Source organism: Microplitis demolitor, chromosome 7 (assembly GCF_026212275.2).
Source record: "Microplitis demolitor isolate Queensland-Clemson2020A chromosome 7, iyMicDemo2.1a, whole genome shotgun sequence".
NCBI classification, from domain to species: Eukaryota; Metazoa; Arthropoda; class Insecta; order Hymenoptera; family Braconidae; genus Microplitis; species Microplitis demolitor.
In genome coordinates, this window is record NC_068551.1 from 6619328 (window position 1) to 6639925 (window position 20598).

The 20598-nt window shown below is 29.5% G+C and overlaps 1 protein-coding gene across 1 annotated transcript in view; it reads right to left on the minus strand.

Annotated features, from left to right (window-relative positions):
- The window catches only part of LOC103571452 (uncharacterized), an 82741-nt gene that overhangs the window by 20170 nt on the left and 41973 nt on the right, over window positions 1–20598 (minus strand). Inside the window, exon 2 of the mRNA XM_008549619.2 lies at window positions 13771–13889. Within this exon, the coding sequence (XP_008547841.1) occupies window positions 13771–13889 (119 nt within the window). The remainder of the gene's footprint in view (window positions 1–13770; window positions 13890–20598) is intronic.

Below are 20598 nucleotides of genomic sequence, written 5' to 3' on the forward strand. Positions count from 1 at the left end.
CTTCGAATGCTATCGGAAAACGAATCTACTTAATTGTGATTGGGCCTAGCTTGCGAGTATTTTTAATTAGCGCGCCCAACAACAAGTCGGAAAACTCATTCAAATGCTCGTTTGGGGTAACGGGTAGGGAAAATGAACATGAGTGAATTATCACGATTTTGGTTGATAAAATAACTCATTTCACCCTGTTACATTCTAGTTTGTATAAATGCCCAAATCTAATGCATTCATTACGTCATAAGAATACCAGATTTCATTTTATTTGAGTGCATCGGGCTATCTCGGCTTTTTGACAATAGAGCACTCTTAGCACTTTCGCGCTCGAGATGTGTAATATTAAATATGACAAAATGGATAATAAAGATACTTCAATGTACGAATTGTGAAGTCAGTCGCGCAAAAAATATCTATTTCAGTAATTGAGTCATGTTGTGACTGCATTTTTTATCATATTTATGAGCACTCTATACTATCTGCCGCATATAGACACTCATTAGCATACTTTTCGAGTGTTTTTTACAAAAACTAATTCACATATCTAGTACGATTCGGTATAAGACGCTTAATGCTAACCGTCACAACTTGCGTATTATTCACGATCGTCCTCGATGCATAAGATACTATTTTGTATAGTTAAAAGCAATTACACGAAGGAATTATTCTCGTTTAAAATTCTATGGTGCCAGAGTAAAGCCAGACCAACTTGTAACATAATCGATGTCAATTTTACTATGAATAGTAATTTTTGTATGATTTTGATTTAATTTCCATTCGGTGGCCAACATATAGTCCGACTTTACTATGAAACCATAGCATTTCAAACGATAGTAATTTCGCCGTGTAGGTATTTTTATTACTCGCGGTGTCATATTTAATATATTAGATCCAACACTATAGGCGCTAAATGGCGAACGTTCTAAGTATGTGTTACAAAAAATTTATTGCTATTTAATTCTAGTGTTTTTTTATAAAACGGTCGAAACAGACGTATTTTAATTTTAAAGTAACATAAAAAGAAAGCTAAATTAAATTTAGGTACTCATCAAATGCATAAAAATAAATATATTTTTTTTCCAGTTGGTATTTTTTTTTTAACAGATTCAGCACTGTAGTCATTTTTGTAACGATGCTAAATCTGGTAATTAGTTGGTACTTAAGAGTTCGTTGAAGAAATATTTTAAATAGTGATTATTTTAAATTTGTGAGAAAATGTTAAAATTTTTTTTTTTTTTTTTATTTTATTTTATTTTTTTTTTTTTTTTGGGTCGACGAACGATGAAACCTGATATTTTTAGATTTTTATTTACAAGTATTTATTGAGTAAATAAAAAGCTTAAAGTATTTATTGCGGTAACGAACAAGTTCACAGTAAGTATTGTTTTTATAAGTCAAATATAAAATGAAAATAAATATATAAATTAGTTTATTGAAGTGAAATTCGTTCTGTATGGGAGTTTTATTTATATTGTTCATGTGAAGTGGAGTGGAAATTAGAAGAGAAATAATTTGGGAGTAAAGATATATATATATATATATATTAGGGTGATCCAAAAAAAAATCGATATTTTTGTTTTCTTTCGGGTGTTGTAAAAAAAGTTTCTATATATCGAAAAAAATATCCTGTCAAAAGGACGATTTTTTATTTCAATTTTAAAAGGTGACGCTCGCTCTTCGAATTTTCCCATGCTAATAGCATGGGAATTTTACTTTTTTTATAAAAAATCTTATAACTTTATTTTATGTTGAGGAAAAAATTTGCGTCATGGATATTTTTATAGAAAATTTTATGCTCTACAAAATTGTTAATGAGCTCATAAGCTCTAAATCATACGGTTCAAAAGTTACAGGTATTTGAAGTTGATAATTTTTTTAAATTCAATTGTACGGTTGTGATCATGTTTCTAATACAATCTTCACATAAATTGATTTTAGAATAAGTGAAAAATATGATAAAAGTGAATATGTTAAAATAATAATTTTTATAGTAGCTGAGTTTTATTTTAGGTAAATTGAGTAAAAATTTTTATTACCTTTGTGTCACACAAGCAGGAAATTATAATTTCCATGAGAAAGTATTCATTAAGCATATTAATTAATCATTAAGTACAAAATTTATATTGATGTTTTTCAAGCCATTCTGCAATTAATGAAATTCGTTACAAAGCCTTTGTTCGATACTTTCGCTGAGAGTAGCAGTTTTGGTGTAAATACCATTTGAACGGGGATTTTCAAAAAGTCATCAACTTTAAATATCTGTAACTTTTGAACCGTACGTTTTAGAGCTTATGAGTTCATCAACAATTTTGTAGAGCATAAAGTTTCCGATAAAAATATCTATGATGCAAATTTTTTCCTCAACGTAAAATAAAGTTATAAGATTTTTTATGAAAAAAATTAAATTCCCATGCTATTAGCATGGAAAAATTCGAAGAGCAAGCGTCAACTTTTAAAATTGAAATAAAAAATCAGCCTTTTGACAGGATTTTTTTTTTCGATGTATAGAAAGTTTTTTCACAACAGCCGAAAGAAAAAAAAATTGCGATTTTTTTTGGAGCACCCTAATATATATATATATATATATATATATATATATATATATATATATGTAGAAGAGGGAAGTCACTGGTGCTATATACAGCAGCAATGGAAGTAGTTCAGTACTCGCCACGAGATCGCGCCCACCGGTTGTAGTGTCCCTTGTAAGAAACATACTTTAGAACGTAGTTATATTCCAAACTCGGGAGCGATTTTGGCACGAGCACTCTTCTGTTATTCGACAGAGTGACAAGTACCTTTTTTGATGATAACAGTATATCCTCTATTACATCGTGGCATTAATATTTATTATCAATGTTTTCATAAATAATTTTGCTTTGAAATTGAACTTGGACTTACAAAAAATATATATGAATATGAACATAAATATACGATTTATATAACACATTGTAAAGGAGTTTAATTATATATAGTTCATCATAATTATATATAATCACATAGGGTCATTTTCCATACATAATTGTATATAAGTATATATAATTTTTTACCCAGACAAGTAGATACCCTATGGCAAAAACATTAATCAAAGATTATGATAGATTGAATGGGCTTAGTGTTACAAATTGGTGGAAGATAGTTGGACTTACTAATCTGTTAGTCTCAATGATAAATTTTAATTAACGAATTGTTTAACGTATATTATTATATTCAATTATTAATTCATAAATAAATCATTTATTTATAATTTTGCATAAAACTGTTCTTTAACTTCTCGCTATGGAAATAGGATCATTTAAAAAAAAAAAAAAAATAAATTATTGGTTTCGGTCCGATTTCCAAAAATTGAAATTTTAACAGATCTTGACGTTTGAGGTTCTAGGAAGCTATTCGTACTAATGTCAAGATGATTTTCGAGAGACTTTTTTTGAACGAAGAACCGATTTGGCGTTTTTGATAAAGTGGCTCATTAATCGCAACAATTCGTGAGAAATTGAGCATAATCAGTGGAGTCTATACGGAGATATTCCGAAAATAAATTTTTTTTTTTGATAACTTGTACTCAGTAGATTGATTCTAAAATTTAATCAGCCATTCCAACCATCGAAATCGGTTCATTTGTTCAATAAAAGTCGATGCTGGAAGAATTTCAAAAAAGTTTTTTTTTTTCTAACAAAATCCAAATCGTCAAACTAATTGATGACAGCTTTTTTTAATCTTAGTAGTTAAAAAACAATTGCATTCAAGAGTATTTCCGAGCTCGAAAATGTATTCACAATGATGTTTTCGAGCTCATAGAGTGAGTTCGAATACAACGAGAAGTTTTGGGGCTGGTCCTCGGGACCAGCCGTTGCCCAGATTTTTATTAAATCTGTTTTTATTCTGATATTAAAACTCTAGTATCAGCATGGATTCGAATTTTAATAAAATCTGCATTTACTCTATATTTATTCCGTACCTTATTTTTTTTTAGAAGTCACAGAGTGAATTCAGATTAAAAATTCACTCTCGTTTTTTCACAGTTCATTAAAAAAGTATAATCTTAAATATACTAAAAAACATGATACGTATTAAGATATGTTAAATAGAAGAATTTATAATCTTATATAGTAAATTAATTAATGCCAGTGACGAAATCGAAATTAGCATTGAAAATAGATTGATAGTGATTAAAGAATAGAGGAGTAATTTAGTCGGATTATCCAGGGAGAATCTAAAGATCTTCATGATCGTTAATCGAGCCAGAATCTCAGCAATCTGAAACTATCGCCGGGGATCCTCAACTCCATTACCTCCCCTACGGTTTCGTGTCACTTGGGAATACCGAGAGGAAAAGCGCCCTCGTGAGAGTCTGGAACTGTACTGTGTAAACTTTACCTTAACCCACCTACTGCGAAGAGTAACAAAGACTCTCACACACACACACACCGACACATTGTAGTATTAAGCTCAATGAATAACTCTTATAAATACCAACATCCTATTTCACTCTTCATTTAAATTTTCCAGCACACACTATGAGCAAACACAACAACGCAAAAAAAGCAACTTTTCTTACTCTCATAAATTTCGTTGCTTGCACATTTTATTTTGACCTTATTACCAGCTTACTTCATAAAAAAAAAAATTACGTGCAGAAAACTAGTGTTCAGTCACGTATAAGATTGTAAGTGGTACTATTCAACGTATGGTCAGCCAGTTTGTACAAATGTTCTTGGGCAACGTAAAGAGCATAACGGACAATGAGGATAAGAAAATGGAGAAGAGAAAAAAAAACGTAGATAGGTAATATAACGAAGGGTTTGAGTGGCAGTAAATTGCGAGTCCTTATCACCCCTGGCAGAGCGGAATTCTCTCTAGCCTGAGAGACAGAAACGAAAATGCTGAAGCAACGAACTCGGTATATATATATATATATATATATATATATATATATATATATATATATATATGAAGAGAAGGAGCAAAAGGAAAAGCTATATACTCAGTAAGTTAGATGAGTTCCAGTTACGCGAGGTGGTAAAAGTCATCTAGCGTAGCTTCAGGTCCATGTAGTGAGTAAAGGAACCAAGTATAGAAGTATACAAGTACACAAACACACAAGTGTATCATGAGGTAAGGGCCAAATGCCGAGGGTATTATTTGCCCCCGAATAACGCGATGCAACTTGGTTAGATAGCTTAGAGATATTTTGTACACTAGGTAGTTTGTGTATGAATTTCACTGTGAGTGTATTCATGTCTATATATATATGGAGTTCAAAGTTGTAGGTGATGTCTCAGATACAGATGATAGCTGATAGTTGAAGTGTATGCACATGAAAGAACACTGGTAAGATAAGAAACCATAGTATACCAACAGAGATGTAACGAGAGTCATTAGTATATTTTTGAAATCGGTATCATGTTCTAGAAATTGAATACTCTAATAAACTTAAACTTTACTATTATCATGGAAGGGAATTGCATCGTAAATACATATGTGGAGCATGTCTGACGGCAGTATCCATGCTTCGAATTGGCAATTACATGCTGTACGGATCTTCGGTTCATGAAAATTCTATTTACAACTGTTACAATGAGTGTATTTTATATTCTACAGTAATTTCCTGGTTTTAAGTGTGGCTGTAATATGAAAATTTGGTTATGATAATGATGTTTAAAGTTATTAGCATTTGAACTTTGATTAAGTTTGTCGAAAAAACGATACTTTTTTTAATAATGATGGGAGTTATTTTGGACTTCCCGCTTAGAAAATTGAAAATTTTCAAGTGTAAAAAAAGGAAGTTATTCGATTTGGTCCAATTTTCGAAAACCGAGTTTTCAACAGATCTTGACGTTTCGAGGTCCTAGGAAGCTACTCTGACTAATTTCGAAATGATGTCCGAGTGTATATAGGAACGCATGTATGTAAATGTTCTATAACTTTCAAACAAATTAACCGATTCAGATCGTTCAGGAAGCGTTCGCAGCTTATTAATTCCTACCATCCGTGAAGGACTAAGCTTAATTAGTACAGTATGAGCGTAGTTATTTGAAAAATACACTTTTTTACAAATAATTTTCAATTTATTTCTTGGATTGGTTCAAAAATCGAATCAGCTCTGAAAATTTGAAAATATCGTTAACGACAAAATTTAAAAAGTGTTTCTTTTCCAAAGAAATCAAAATCCTTTAATTGATTATTTCCGAAAATTTTTCAGTGTTAGAGACTAAAACTGCGTCGAATGCCACTTCAAACTATGAAATCGGTCTACCATTATCTCGAAACATATCGGAAATGGAATATTATTAAAAATATAATGATTGTTCTCATTTTTTCTGGACAACTCACTGTATAATTTATCAAATGTAACCAAATTGAACCAATTCTACCACATTATATAGTTTTTTTTCGATCACTACAGATTTCATTGCAATTGTTTTGTTCGCTAAGAATATTATCGAAAAAATGTAAGAAAAATCAATGTTTTTCACACTTTTTTTGGACACTATGTATATTAACGCTCTGATCTAATTCAAAATACATTTAACTTTCTATTTTAATCGCATTCATTGATTTTTGTCCGAATTTATTTATTTTATTAAGCAAAATCGTGAACAACAATTAAAAAACCATTTGATCATTAATAACTTCCAATTTTTTGAGTTTTTTAAGCCGAATCCGAGGGTTAGAGTGAAACAATCCCTGTCTGTCGCTAAATACCAATGAGTAAAATGTTGTGTGTGAGAATAAGAAAAAGAGAGATAAAAAAGTAAATTTTTGTTATACTCGCTCCAAAAGTTCAACTTTTGAGCGCTGGGTGGCGTCCGTAAAGGGACTCTTTTGTAGAGACTCTACTATACCGTCTTTTTTTCACGGCCTAGGCCGTGAAGTTTTACCCCCTCCTTCTTTTTACTAACTTTTCGTGTACACCCAGACGAAATTGGGAGAGATCGTAAAAAAAAAGTCTCATTCTAGTGTACCGACCAATGAATTTAAGTAAAGTTTATACTTAGTTACTATTGAGTGGCGCTAATTATTTCTCTGCTGGCAGTTTATTACGAAGCGGACCTAATGTTAATAAAATAATAACCACGCCATTTTATTAACCATAAATACACAATACAAGTAAATTATCATGGTATATTTTCAAAGCAAGTAATACAAATTAGTCAACTATTTGTTTATAAAATATCTATATTCACCTATGAGTGTGAATGTAGCAGACATCAGACAAATTTAAAATTATAAATAAATAGAGTAAATAATTTAAAAAATAATATTTATAATAAATGCACGTATTAATATTTGAATTTTTTAAATGCGCATTTTTTAAAATTTAAATTTATTAAGTATTTACTCTATTTATTAATAATTTAAAATTTGTCCAAAGTCTGTTACATTCACACTCATATTCACTTACAAGTGATTGAATGAAAAAAAAAAAAAAAATATCATTATTTGCCTCCTATTATAAAGATAAGAAAAAAAACCCTTATTCGTTAATAGATTTTCACCATAAAATAGTTTTTAATTTTTAAATTGATGATGAGAGATTTTCGGTATTAATCGGCTATGCTCCGAGCAGCTTAGAGCAAACAGCCGAACACGTTACCAGAAAGTGAACAATTTTTGAAAATCCATCTTACGGCACTCAGTTTTAATGGATTCCTGTACACATAACTCAAAATATATTTGATTTTTTTCAGAGAAATATTAATTATGGCAAACGTAGTTAGTGCATTTAGTGCTGCTGGACTAAAATATGTTTTATTGATTTTCTGACAAATTATAATTTGGTCAGATATTGGGTTTTGAAATTATGTAGCCAATATATGTATGCGTGTGCATATATATATTATTTAAACAGAACTCGGTTGAGCTTTAAATGCAAATTATTCAACTAAGGTTTATTAAATTCTCATTGATGTTGTCTTTTAATCAAAATCCAATTAAGGTCATTGGATAATTTATGGATGACTATTCTGAGAAATATTTTACTTGTCAGAGAAAAGTTAATAGTAGTAATTAATATCTTTTTTATTTTGGATATAATTTGTTAATGAATATGTAATGAAATTACCTGAGGCGAATTTTAATTAAAAAGTTTACATTGAAAAAGTTGTGAAATAATAGGAATTTTTTTACCAAAAATTTAATTTGGAAAAAAAAATAATAACTCAAACCCATAGCTAGATAAATACTGAAATTACTTTATAATGTTATCACTTGAGCTTATAATACCATTCATTTGATTCTAATTCAGTTGAATAGATTATATTGATTCAACATAATAAATTTATTCAAATGAAATTTTTATGATAGTATAAACTTAAAATTTTTTATAATTTTTTTCTGGAAAATCACTGAGAGCTAAAACGAAATAAATAAAACTGAACTTTCAAATCCATCCACTTCCAATTCTAGTTCGAGCGGCATAAATGCTCTAGAGAGCTCGAAATGATTTTCATATGGAATTCACAATTTTAATGAATGGTTATGTATGAATACTAGTAAGCGTATAAGTGAAGTTAGCTCTGATACTTTTTGAAACGATGTTAGCTTTTTCAAAGAGATGGAATCCTGAATCACCAGGTGTGACATAAATCAACGTCATTATCGAATTGATACGATTTTATTAGTTTATACCCGAGTCGAAATTTAAAGTCGACATTGAGCCTCCTAAGGTAGTTTTTATTTCGGACTTAGGGGCTTGAAGTAGATTCTATTCCCATGTTAAATTAAGTCCGACTTTGGACCCCAAAGTGGTACAAATTTCCATTTTTACCACTTTGGTGTCCAAAGTCGGACTTGAAGGGAATAAAAATTAGATCCGAATTTCGACCCCTACAACCTATTTATTAATAATAATAATAATAATAATTATTATTATTATTATTATTATCATTAATATAATAATATTATTAATTCTAATTGTAATTACAGTTAATAATTGATAATAATTGTTTTTAAAGAAAAATAAGATCATCCGTCGTTTGATGTTTCGATCACTTTTATTTTATATTTTTATCACACACGTAATTACTCGTACTCGCACTTTAACACCGATTAAGAAAAATATTTTCACAAAATTTATTTAATTTATCACTGTAATTATTTAAATTATTATACGCACTTGAACCCTATATTATAATACATCTACAAAATTTATTTAATTCATCACCGAATTTATTCATTTTTCTACATGCACTTTAATATTGTAAAACATATTCACAAAACTTATCTGATTTGTTATTAAATTTATTTGAATTCACACACGCTCTCTAGCACAAATTAAGAAACATGACTTCACGAAACTATTATCATTTGTGTCTTTTATAATATTAAAAAAATTCACGTGATCTTTTTCTTTTTTTAATCTTTGCCTCGCCGTCGCGTTGCAATATTTTTATTTTATTTTATATTTGTAAATCCACCTTACACACACGAAGGTTACACGCACTTCTGACGCCAAATTGTAGTTACTGGTAACTTATTAATTAATATCACTTATACTACAATGACAACACACTTAAACTAGAAATAACAACACCACAATTAACAGCAGTAAATGAAAGGCAATCAAAGATATAGTTTATGGAATACAAGATGTATGCTGTTATACTGTTAATATATGACTGACTTTAGTCGCGCATCTATAAAACAAGAGAAGAAGGCATTTTTTTTTCTAGTTATTCAAATATTTATCTACGTATAAATGTATTACGAGTTTCAAGGGGACAGTAGTCGGTCATAATTTTTAATGTCGGACTTAGCGGTTCAAAAATACCTCATAGTAAATGGTAGGATCCTGAGGTCCAATGTCGGAGCTAAGTCGGCTTACAGTGATCTAAATCGGTTCTATTTCAGGCTACAGGGATAAATATAGGCTTTAAATTTCGACATCTTAAGATATATATATCCCTTCAAGTCCGACTTTGGACACTAAAATGGTAAAAATGGAAATTTGTACCACTTTGGGGTCCAAAGTCGGACTTAATTTAACATGGGAATAGAATCTACTTCAAGCCCCTAAGTCCGAAATAAGAACTACCTTAGGAGGCTCAAAGTCGGCTTTAAATTTCGACTCGGGTTGGAATTCACACAAATAGGTTCTGTCCGGGAACAAAAATTTATATAAAATTGTATCGAAATTTTTTCGCCAAATATATAAATATGTGTGATTATCTATAAAATAATATTATTGTACACAATCGAATATACTTATATAAAACTATTAGGGTGCTCCGTTTGGAACAAAATTTTTTTTTTCTTTTGTTTTCAAATGAAAATTTTATTCTGCATATTAAAATAGAAATTCTGTCCAATTTTAAGCTCTTAATATCAATTGTTGGTAGAAAATTTAGTCTTCTGCAAAAAAGTTCATGGAAGTCCAGTCGCTAAAATCAATATTTAAAGGGATATATCAAATTTAAGTTCAAAATTTTAACAAACTCTTTCGATTGTCGCAAAAGCATCTCAACCGGTTAATAGTTAAAAAGTAGTAGCGATTTTACACCCACCCACACACTCAAATATCATTCTGAATAGCTTCCTAGAACTTCAAAAAGTCGACATCTGATGAAAACTCGGTTTTCGAAAATCGGGGTGAATACAATGACTTCCTGAATTTTTGAAAATTTCTAATTTTCGTAGCAGAAAGTTAAAAATGTTCGTTTCAAACGAAGCACCCTTCTTAATATATATTGAAATTTATACAATTTTATATCTATTTGTCTTTAATTTCTTGCTTCACGTTCAAAATAATTAGATATAATCAAATCTCATAATGTAAAATTATCTGTAGTTATATAAAATTATCCATAACTCTATATCATTATATCATACATAATTTTTTTTTTTTAGATGAATACATACTTTCACATTCCGAAGTAAAAAAAAAAAAAATTCTCATGCCTATAATTTCAATGATTTTTAACGAATAAAAAAAATATTTTTTATAAAAAGCAAATTGGAAACTTTTAATTATATAAAATATTATTCCATTATTTCAAACTAATTCGTATTTCGACAATATCTATTAATCTAACTTTAAATACCTACGATAAAATTAATTTTCATAACAAATGAATTGTTTTAAGCAATCAACGAATCAAACTCTTTATCCGGATTGTTTTTATTTTATTTTATTTTTTTTTTTTTTTTTAAAATTCACAACTATTTTAGTGCTGGTTCATTTTGTAACATTTCAATATTGATGGACATAGACAGCTGTATCTAGGCCACATATACAGTAGGTAAAGAGAATATTGTTACCAATTAAATTCAACCTTGCACACGTTTAAATCCACTTGATCATTGTGGGACTCATACGCTAAAATAGCTAGCAGGTCGAACCGCACAAATACCCTATCAATCCATGTGGTTTTAGGGTTGAATTCCCACAATCTCAACATCCGCATAAAACAAATAATATAATAAAAATACATTTTCTCGTGTCTCTTACTCTTTTTTTTTACCAGCAATATACCACTGCAATCTTTAGGTTATGTTTAATCTAAATTGCTGTTATCTTACCAATGAAAACGGAAATTAACCTGTTTCTTCCTGGCTACTGTAGATTAATCGTGCTTTTCTATCTTTTCTTTAAGAGTTAACGATATATATATATATATATATATATATATATATATATATATATATAATCCTGACAAGAATAAAGCAAATGAACTTTTAAAGTATTTTCAAATATTCTCTTCACGTTTGATTGTTTTTTCCCTTTCTTTCTCAATTTTCTTTTGCTAATTTTTTTTTTCTATGTTTTCTATGCTCTTAATGGTTTTCAAGCTTTTCAACGAAACTTTTAAAATGTATCCTTAAATCCTTTGAATCTATTTTGTTTGTTTTTGTTTAACATCTCAATCTTTATACGATGAAAAAAAAGTTAAGCAAAAAATTACTATATACTTAGGTAAACTTGAAACCATCAAAAAATCTATGGTCTGATCCTTTTATTTTTCAGGAGGATAATTACCCAAGTGATATTATTAAAAATTGCTCAGTCAGAAGTAACAACTTAATAATTTTTATTCCATTTTATAGTTCAGTATTTTATATATTTAGTTTAAATAAGTAGAAGACCCTCGTGTGGTTGATATATTTGCCTAATAGCTCGAATATTAACATCACATAAGCGTATTATATTCATTTTTATTTACTATATACAATCATTTCTGTATGAATGCTTAAGAAGACCCTATAATGTATCTACAGAAGACTGCTTTGATAAATATGTCAGCATTAAACTTAATCTTTGTAAAGGTTACGACCGTTCAGTTTAGTGTCATTTGTCAAGTGATTTTTTTTCAAAGTTGACCTACCTCTTGAATATATACTTTAATAGGTTCTCTCTTCTTTAACAATATTTTGTTATAGGTTCCGCCTCTTTTATTATTACTTTGTAAGTCTGTGGAATCATGATCTGTAATTTTTATAATTCTTTGAGTTTAAAAAGCTATTTTTTATCGTCTTTGGCCAATAAATCCGGAGACACGATCGTATCTTCCGCCAAGTACACGCCCAACAAATTAACCCTAATTAATGTCTTTATGAAAAGATTTGAAATCGCACCAAAAACAGCACAGCTGTAATTGACTGCGCTCCTTGAGCTTGAAAACAGTTGGAAGTTTTTGGGGTTGGCCCGCAATCCATTTTTAATCCATTTTCAGAATTCTTTCTTTGTAATCGGAGCAACACGGACATCAGAAGCAATTGACAATCTCAAATTTTTTGCCAAAATTTAAAAATTGGGTCAAAAAGTTATCAATATGTATTTAAATTATTGCGCACATACAATATAATTAAAAACATTACGATAGTTAAAAAGCGTAGACGAGATATTGGTTCAAATATTTAACGTAGATAGAAATTAAAGACAAAAATAGAAAAAGAAACTTATTTTTATGATAGTAGAAAAGAAGTAAATTTAAAAAGTTTGATTTTTCTGAGGATGGCTCATTTTGCTTTGCCACTAAAGTAAAGTTAAATTAGATAAAAAAAAAAAAAAAATTTAACTCTCTAAATTTATTCACGTGGGTTCATTTTGAACTTTCATCTTTTTATGCCTGGGTCGTATTGATACTGAACTTTATTGAGGACAAAGCGATAGTAAAGCTTGTGAAAAAACTCACACCTTCGACATTATTCGCTTTGGAGGGTTCATTTTGTCCCTCTCACCTCTTTCTCTCATAATTAACAGAAAAATTTTATTTTTATAAGACAAACAGTACTTTTTTACTAAAAATAATAATTTATTTTCGTGTACTTTTATTTACCATAAATGATTTAATGACGAATTGAATTTATTTACTTGAAAAGATACAAAATAAAAAATACTGTTAGTAAAACATAGTTTTAGTTACTAGTGAAGGCGTATGCAGTCGGCAAATATTAGTGAACAACATTATTACCACTTGAAATTATATGTACCAATGTGATTCGACGTTTCTCGATCAATCAAATGATATAATATAGATGTTTATACTGTGATACAATGTGTGTACAGAATTCCATAGTTTTAGAGTTCGAGTCATTCGTGTGAAAAGATGACATTACAGTTGAAAAGTTTGTTGTGATTTCAGTCAAACGAAAAATCACATTGTTAAAGTTTTACGCATCAACCAGTTTGACTTTTTGCTTTAACAACAAATTATACTGATACTATAGAATTTTCTATAAAGCTCTTTTGTAACCTAACGTATCTACAACTAATTAAATTTGTCGTAAAACTTTAAATTAATTTATTAATTAGTAAATAAATTACGTATTTCTAACCTTCTTGTTCCTGCAACTTCCACGACTTTACATCGACTTCGGCTCCACCAAAAAGGTGTCAATGTCCAATAAGAACTACTTGCACTTCTTGCCCAGCCTTCTTCAGGAAACAAGAGAACCTGTAACAAGAAAATTTATAATTGAAATCTTCTTTTTTTTTTTTTTATTTAAATTCTTGAAAACACATCATTCCTTCTTAAATAAATTTACTTGAATTATGTTACTATACATTTGATCCAACAAATATTTTCTTTTCAGAAACTTGTCCATAAAAAAAATGATCAATTTGAATTCGCAAAATATTTCTCTCTCTGATTGAAAATCACATCTGTATAACGACACCACAATTACAACGGTAGAGAAAAGCAAAGGAAGATTATTTATTTAGATACAAAACGTTCGCTGTTTGGTTATCAACATCTGACTGACTGACTCTAGTTGCGTCTCTATAAAAGGAGAGAAGAAGGCATTTGTTTTCTGGATACTCAAATATTTATAAAGATCGGTTTCACTTTCGTTACCCAAGTAGGACAAAGACAACTTTAAGATGTTATAGAAGAGACTTTCAAAAGGGCGAGACAAATATTTTTTTGTCTCAAAGTCAAGTTTTTTTTACGATGAATTTTTTTTTTCGATGAAAAATCGCGGCGTTGGCTGGGTTCGATCCTGGACCCGTTGGGTTCAAAGTGGCGCGCTAACCACTGCGCTGAATGATGAACATGAAATACAGAGTCTTTCGGATTTATTTAGGTACAGGTTAATGGCCACACATGATCATATATAATTCTTATGGTCATTCACCTGCTCAAAAATAACAGGCGCGCGTCAGCGCGCAAAAGACTTCTAGTAGTAATATAAAAAGTTAAAAAAACTAGTTAAAAATTTAATTTTATTTATTTTATTTCAGCATAGTAAAAAGGCCTAAATATATAGTTAAGTTTACTAATGCAGGTAATATTCATTTCCATATTCAAATAATAAAAATTACTAAATATAAATAAAAATGAAATTCCCAAAACAGCAAAAATTAAGGTACCAGTGGGTAATAAGGCTTAGCTAAGGGAGATTTTGAATAGAATCGAAAATATTGCATTTAATTATCGAAATGTATCATTAATCTTCCTTTCAATACATTAGCCATGAAATGTGATGGAGTAATAGTAATTTTTACCATAAACAAACAAAAAATTATACTTTTACAAAAACCATACGAATAGGCCTTATTTTAGTACGGTAGGGTAATAAGGCCTACGGGTTAAACAAACTGGAATAGTTTAACTATACTTAATAAAATTGGTATTAGAGATGAATCATCACTTAATTTAGCAACAATACTTTTTAAGAGTCAGAAGACTAGATTGCTTTGCTCAACAGCACTTGAAACGATCAGTATCCTTTTTAAGAGTCAAAAGGCTAGATTGTTGTCTATAATTTCTTCTGCGCTACGACAGCATATGATGGATGATGAAATATAGAAGACAGGGAACGTTGTATCGGGACTCTATAAATTTGTCGTAAAATCTCTATACAAGACCCCTCTACTAAAGTAGCCTTCAGCGGAGGCGATTATTTTAAATATCATTTCTGTCACTTAGGCTTAATTACCCGACAGGCCTTATTACCCGTGGGTACCTTACACAATTTCAAAGCGTTTTAGGTTCACAATATGAATATAGTAATTTTAACTGATATTTTGTAGTAAAGTTTCCTATCCCTGATTCAAAAAAACGATTCACTTAATGGTGAATGTATATCTATATAGTAATAAAATTGAATCGCTTTGAATTGCTTTGAATCGATTCTAAACATTTTGAATCGTTTCTTTTAGTCAGGGATATTTTATTCTCCGTGCAGACATTTAAACTCAGTTTGAATCCATATAATTATGAAAAATATAGTTTGTAGCATGGGATAAAACACGATATCAAACTTTAGATAATGCCAGCTCTCGCTATCAGCTGGAGCAGTCAACTTCACCCCATCTTAAATCATCTCATTTCATCCCTTGTCTCACGATTTTTCAAATTTAACTAATATGGTGATCTACTAGTGAATTTAACTGTAAATTATCATTTGTCACATAACTTAAGAGCAAAAAAAAAAAACAGAAAAAAACAACGAAGCGATTTAAACGAAAAATAATTTTTTACTAAAATTTTTAAGCTTTTATTTCACCGATTCTTTATCAACAAATTCACTTTCATATCTTACTGAATTAAAAACTCAATAAATTTTATCCATCAGGTATATATATCTAAAGCAAAATGTTTTTATAGTCACTACCTCAGTGCATTAAATTTTTTATTATACATAAAATTGGTATTGAAGAAAAATATCTTTACAATGATGTTGCAATCCTCCTAAGGTGTAAGTGGATAATCCAGAAAATTTGTCAAGATAAAGATACTTTTGTCGCACGTCCATCTTATTTTTTTTAACCTTTATACGTTCCCTCGGGTGATGTGGCTCCAACGACAGAAATATTGAAATTCTCTCAACTCCCTTGAGTTCGGCTACGTGGCTTTCAATTTTTTGCATCATCTTTTCCCTCTTTTTTTTTCTCAACATTTTATATTCTTTTTTTCTCTTGGCATGAAGTCTTACATTTTTCTTAATTTTTTTTTCTTTTTTTTTTTTTTTGTTTATTTTTCATCCAGCACAACTTCGTGAGCGTCATGTTCAAGTTTGTATACGCAAGCGTTCCAATAACCCCACTGTATGTAAGAAGTCGAATCGTGATTTACAACAAGCCACTCATTGAAAATTGTTGAGAAAAACTAACTGTATATATACTTAAAAATATATATATATACAAATCTAATGTAAAACGGACGTGTATAAATTGATGAAAAAAAAACTTTTCTCCTTTTTTTTTATCCAACGTCAATTTCGATGGAAGAAAAATTTATTTCGATTGCCAAACGAGTTTAGTCTTGAGTCTAGACTACCTACCATGAGGGTAAAATTCTCGTTAATTTTATTCGTTGAAAAACCACGTAGGTAAAAGCAAACAAAGTTAAGGGGAAAAAGATAGACGATAGTCTGGTAAAGCACATATAATATATATATATATATATATATATATATAAAGTATAAAATGAGGAAAAGGAACGTACACACTTTAAATTCGTATTTTTCATGAAAATATCTTTACTAAACTTGTCGAATTGACGTTCCAGTTGAGTTACTTACGAGATTTTTATCGTTCAAATCACCTATACTTTCCATCTCCATATCTCTTTTCATCTTTTTTTTTTTTTTTTTTATTTATTCATTTTTTTTTTTCTACTCAAACTCTTCGATATCCACCGCAATGAAATTTCGTCGACCTAGCGCGAGTAAACAACTATATCGAATTCGTTTCTACCATAGCCTTTCGAATTTGCTGACACAAGTGCAATTTGATATGAGATTTATCTTTGCAGTTTACGGATTCACGATTATTCCATACTCGTCCTGGTGGTTATTTCACGATATCGTATACCATACAATCGTATTGCACACACATCTTCTGTGTCATTCATTCGCAATTTTGCAGATTGTCAATTGCACATCCATACATAGCAATACTACAAATACAATATATTATCAAAATACATACAATAATGACGGTGCATTTTAATTAACTGCTGTGTAAATATTTGTTTCAATTAAAATAATAAAAATAATAATAATTGTATGTTAAATTGATACTTTAATGATTATTATTATTTTATAAAAGCATTATATATGAATTTATAAAGTGTTGAAAAGCGATTTAAAATAAAATTATGGATAAATAAATTGCTCGACAATTTGATATAACGACCACGTGAATTAGGTCAGTCTTTGTAGACTGTACCATTATTGAGAGTATCATATACTTGGTTTATTTTGATGAATTACTTAGTAGTAGGGGAGGGAGGGGCAAAAGGGGGTACCTATGGAAATACTAAGTTTTCGATGGCTAAAATACGTAAAATCTTTTTTTTTTAATGATATTCAAGGTAAATAGACGAAATTGTTAGCTGCCGTTAATAAATAAAATTTTCATTTCTGGCGGGAAAATGGGTACCATTTAAAAAAGTTGGAAAAAAAAATTTCTGAAAGTTGATCAAATTTCATTAAATTAGATTTGTTTTTACTTGAAATACATACATTTCACATCATTGGTGAATACGAAGGGAGAAAACATTTTTTTTTTGTGGGGCAAAAAGGCCCCCCTCCAAAAAATAATAATTTTTTTTTTTGCACGACTCATGATGCGAAGCATCAGAGAGTGCTTTACGATCGAAAAATTTTTTTCGTCTCACTTCGGCAACTATTTGAATTATTATACAAATAAATATATAATATATCATATTATAATAAAAGGTATAATACTGAATTTTTTCAATTCAATTCTTTTTTTTTATTTGTTTTTATTCATATATATATGTATATATTTTTTTTTTGTTATTAATCGAGATATTTTAAGAAAATTCTTTTATAATTATAAAAAATTACTAATATACTTAAAAAAAAAATCAAATTTTAAATTTATTCATGCTTCCCGCCATTTTTTTGTTATTATTTTATTATTTCATATTAAATGAGCATTATGAGTCGTGCACTTTTGGATTTTCCAAATTTTTTTTTAATTGAATTGTTATCACTCATACACAGAACAACGTTTTCATTTATTGCGTGCGTATGTGTGTACATATGTGTGTGTAAATTCTCTATATCTTTGTAATGAATTAACTGATTGTGACGGTTCTTGCGGCAATCGAAAGAGTTTGTTGACCGTCAGCTTTTCTGGAAATATCAGATCGATCAATAAGATAGACTCTAAGATATTAAGGAAATAAAAAAAAAAAAAAAATTTTTTTTTTTAGTTTTCTTTTAATTTTTCGAAAACAGCTCGATCGATCGATTTTAAAATCTAATAAGCTCTGGAACATAAAGCATGTCAATTGCCACCTCAATCATCTCAATGGGTTAATTCGTTCGAGAGATATCGTTGACGAAAGAAATAGAGAAAAACGTTTTTTTTTCACTTATCTTTGAAGTGACTTATCTGATCAATTTATAAATCTAGGCAGCTCTAGAACTCAATAAAACGCGTTGATTGCCACGTAGAACATGAAAATCGGTAAATTAGTTAAAAAAATATGGATGTTGAAATATCTAAAAAATAATAATTTTCCTCGTTTTTCTCGGATAACTCAGAATATAATTTTCCAAGTAGCTTAAAAATCATACTAGCTCTATGTCTTTATGTTTTTTCTTGATCACCACATAATATTATGCAACACATTTTTTAGTTTAAATGATATAATAGACAAAAGAAATTGAAAATACACCGCTTTTAAAATTTTTCTCGGTCAAAACTCATTTTAATCCGTATTTCGATCACTTATATTAATTTCAGCCTGAATACATTTATTTTGTTGAACATAATTGTTAATAAAAATATAAAAAACGCTTCTTCATTAATTATTTTCGATTCTTAAATTTTCAAACTTGAACATATAAGTAAATTGTTTGAGCTCGAAAACAGGGAGAAGTTAGGCGGACCCACAAGGCCAACCGTTGCCCAGATTTTTTTAATTGCAAATACAATAGCTATTTCCGATACATATTAAAACGAGGGTTTACGGTATGCTTTCATTGGCGACACAAGTCTTGGGTTATGACGCATTCTCAACGAGAACGAGCACACATATTTCTCGCACAAGCGCAACGAGTGCGAGATAGATGTAGGTACGTGTTCTCGTTGAGAATGCGTCATAACCTAAGACGAGTGTTAACACAAAAAGTATTCACTATGAGAGAGACTGCAGCGCCAGACAAAATATGAACTACGGGAGGCTGTCAGAGTATGTTTTTATACGTATGTCAATAGCAAGAAACATAAAAATAAATAAATATTATAAATAATAGTAAAAAAAAAAGTTGTAAAAAATATGTGACAGTTTTATAGTAATTGCAGTTTTGTTTTTTAGCTGAACGGACCATTAATAAGTAAGTATAATGATAAAAAATAAAAAAGATTGCAGTAAGCATTTAGGTTAAGTTGTTTGAAATTCATATCAAAGACAAAATATGATACTAAGGAAAAAATCAAAATGAAAAATGAATAATTAAATAATAACAAAATAAATACTTTCACGTGTGCTTGCTTACAATTTCAGTAATCATAGCCTCCCGTAACTCCGCAAGTAACCACTGCAAACGCTTCAGTCAATTTGATTTCCCCTACCATGGCTTCACTCAGAGCGAATACCAGATTTCTTGTATGATTGGTTTTTATAATGATTGTCTTTAAAGTTTAATTGAAAAATTAAAGTTTATCTTTAAAGTTTAATTGAGAAATTTAAATAGTTAAAAATAAAAAAAAAATTATTATTGTTTACCAAAAAATATAAAATTTCAGAATGGAATATATTTCTGCAACAACTTATTCACATGGTTTGTTTTTCAGTTTTTATTTCAGTTGATTTCTGAGTTACATTTGCGCGAATAAACAAACAAGATATTCGATACGAGTGTACAGAGAGACGATTCCTATATCTCTTTTTCTCTAAAGTAAACGATGGTCACTCCCTGATTTGTATATAAGGTACCAGCGGGTAATAAGGCCTGTCGGGTAATAAGGCCTAAGGGACAGAAATGATATTTAAAATAATCGCCTCCGCTAAAGGCTACTCTAGTAGAAGGGTCTTGCATAGAGATGTTACGACAAATTTATAGAGTCCCGATACAACGTTCCCCGTCTTCTACATTTCATCATCCATCATATGCTGTCGTAGCGCAGAAGAAATTATAGACAACAATCTAGCCTTTTGACTCTTAAAAAGGATACTG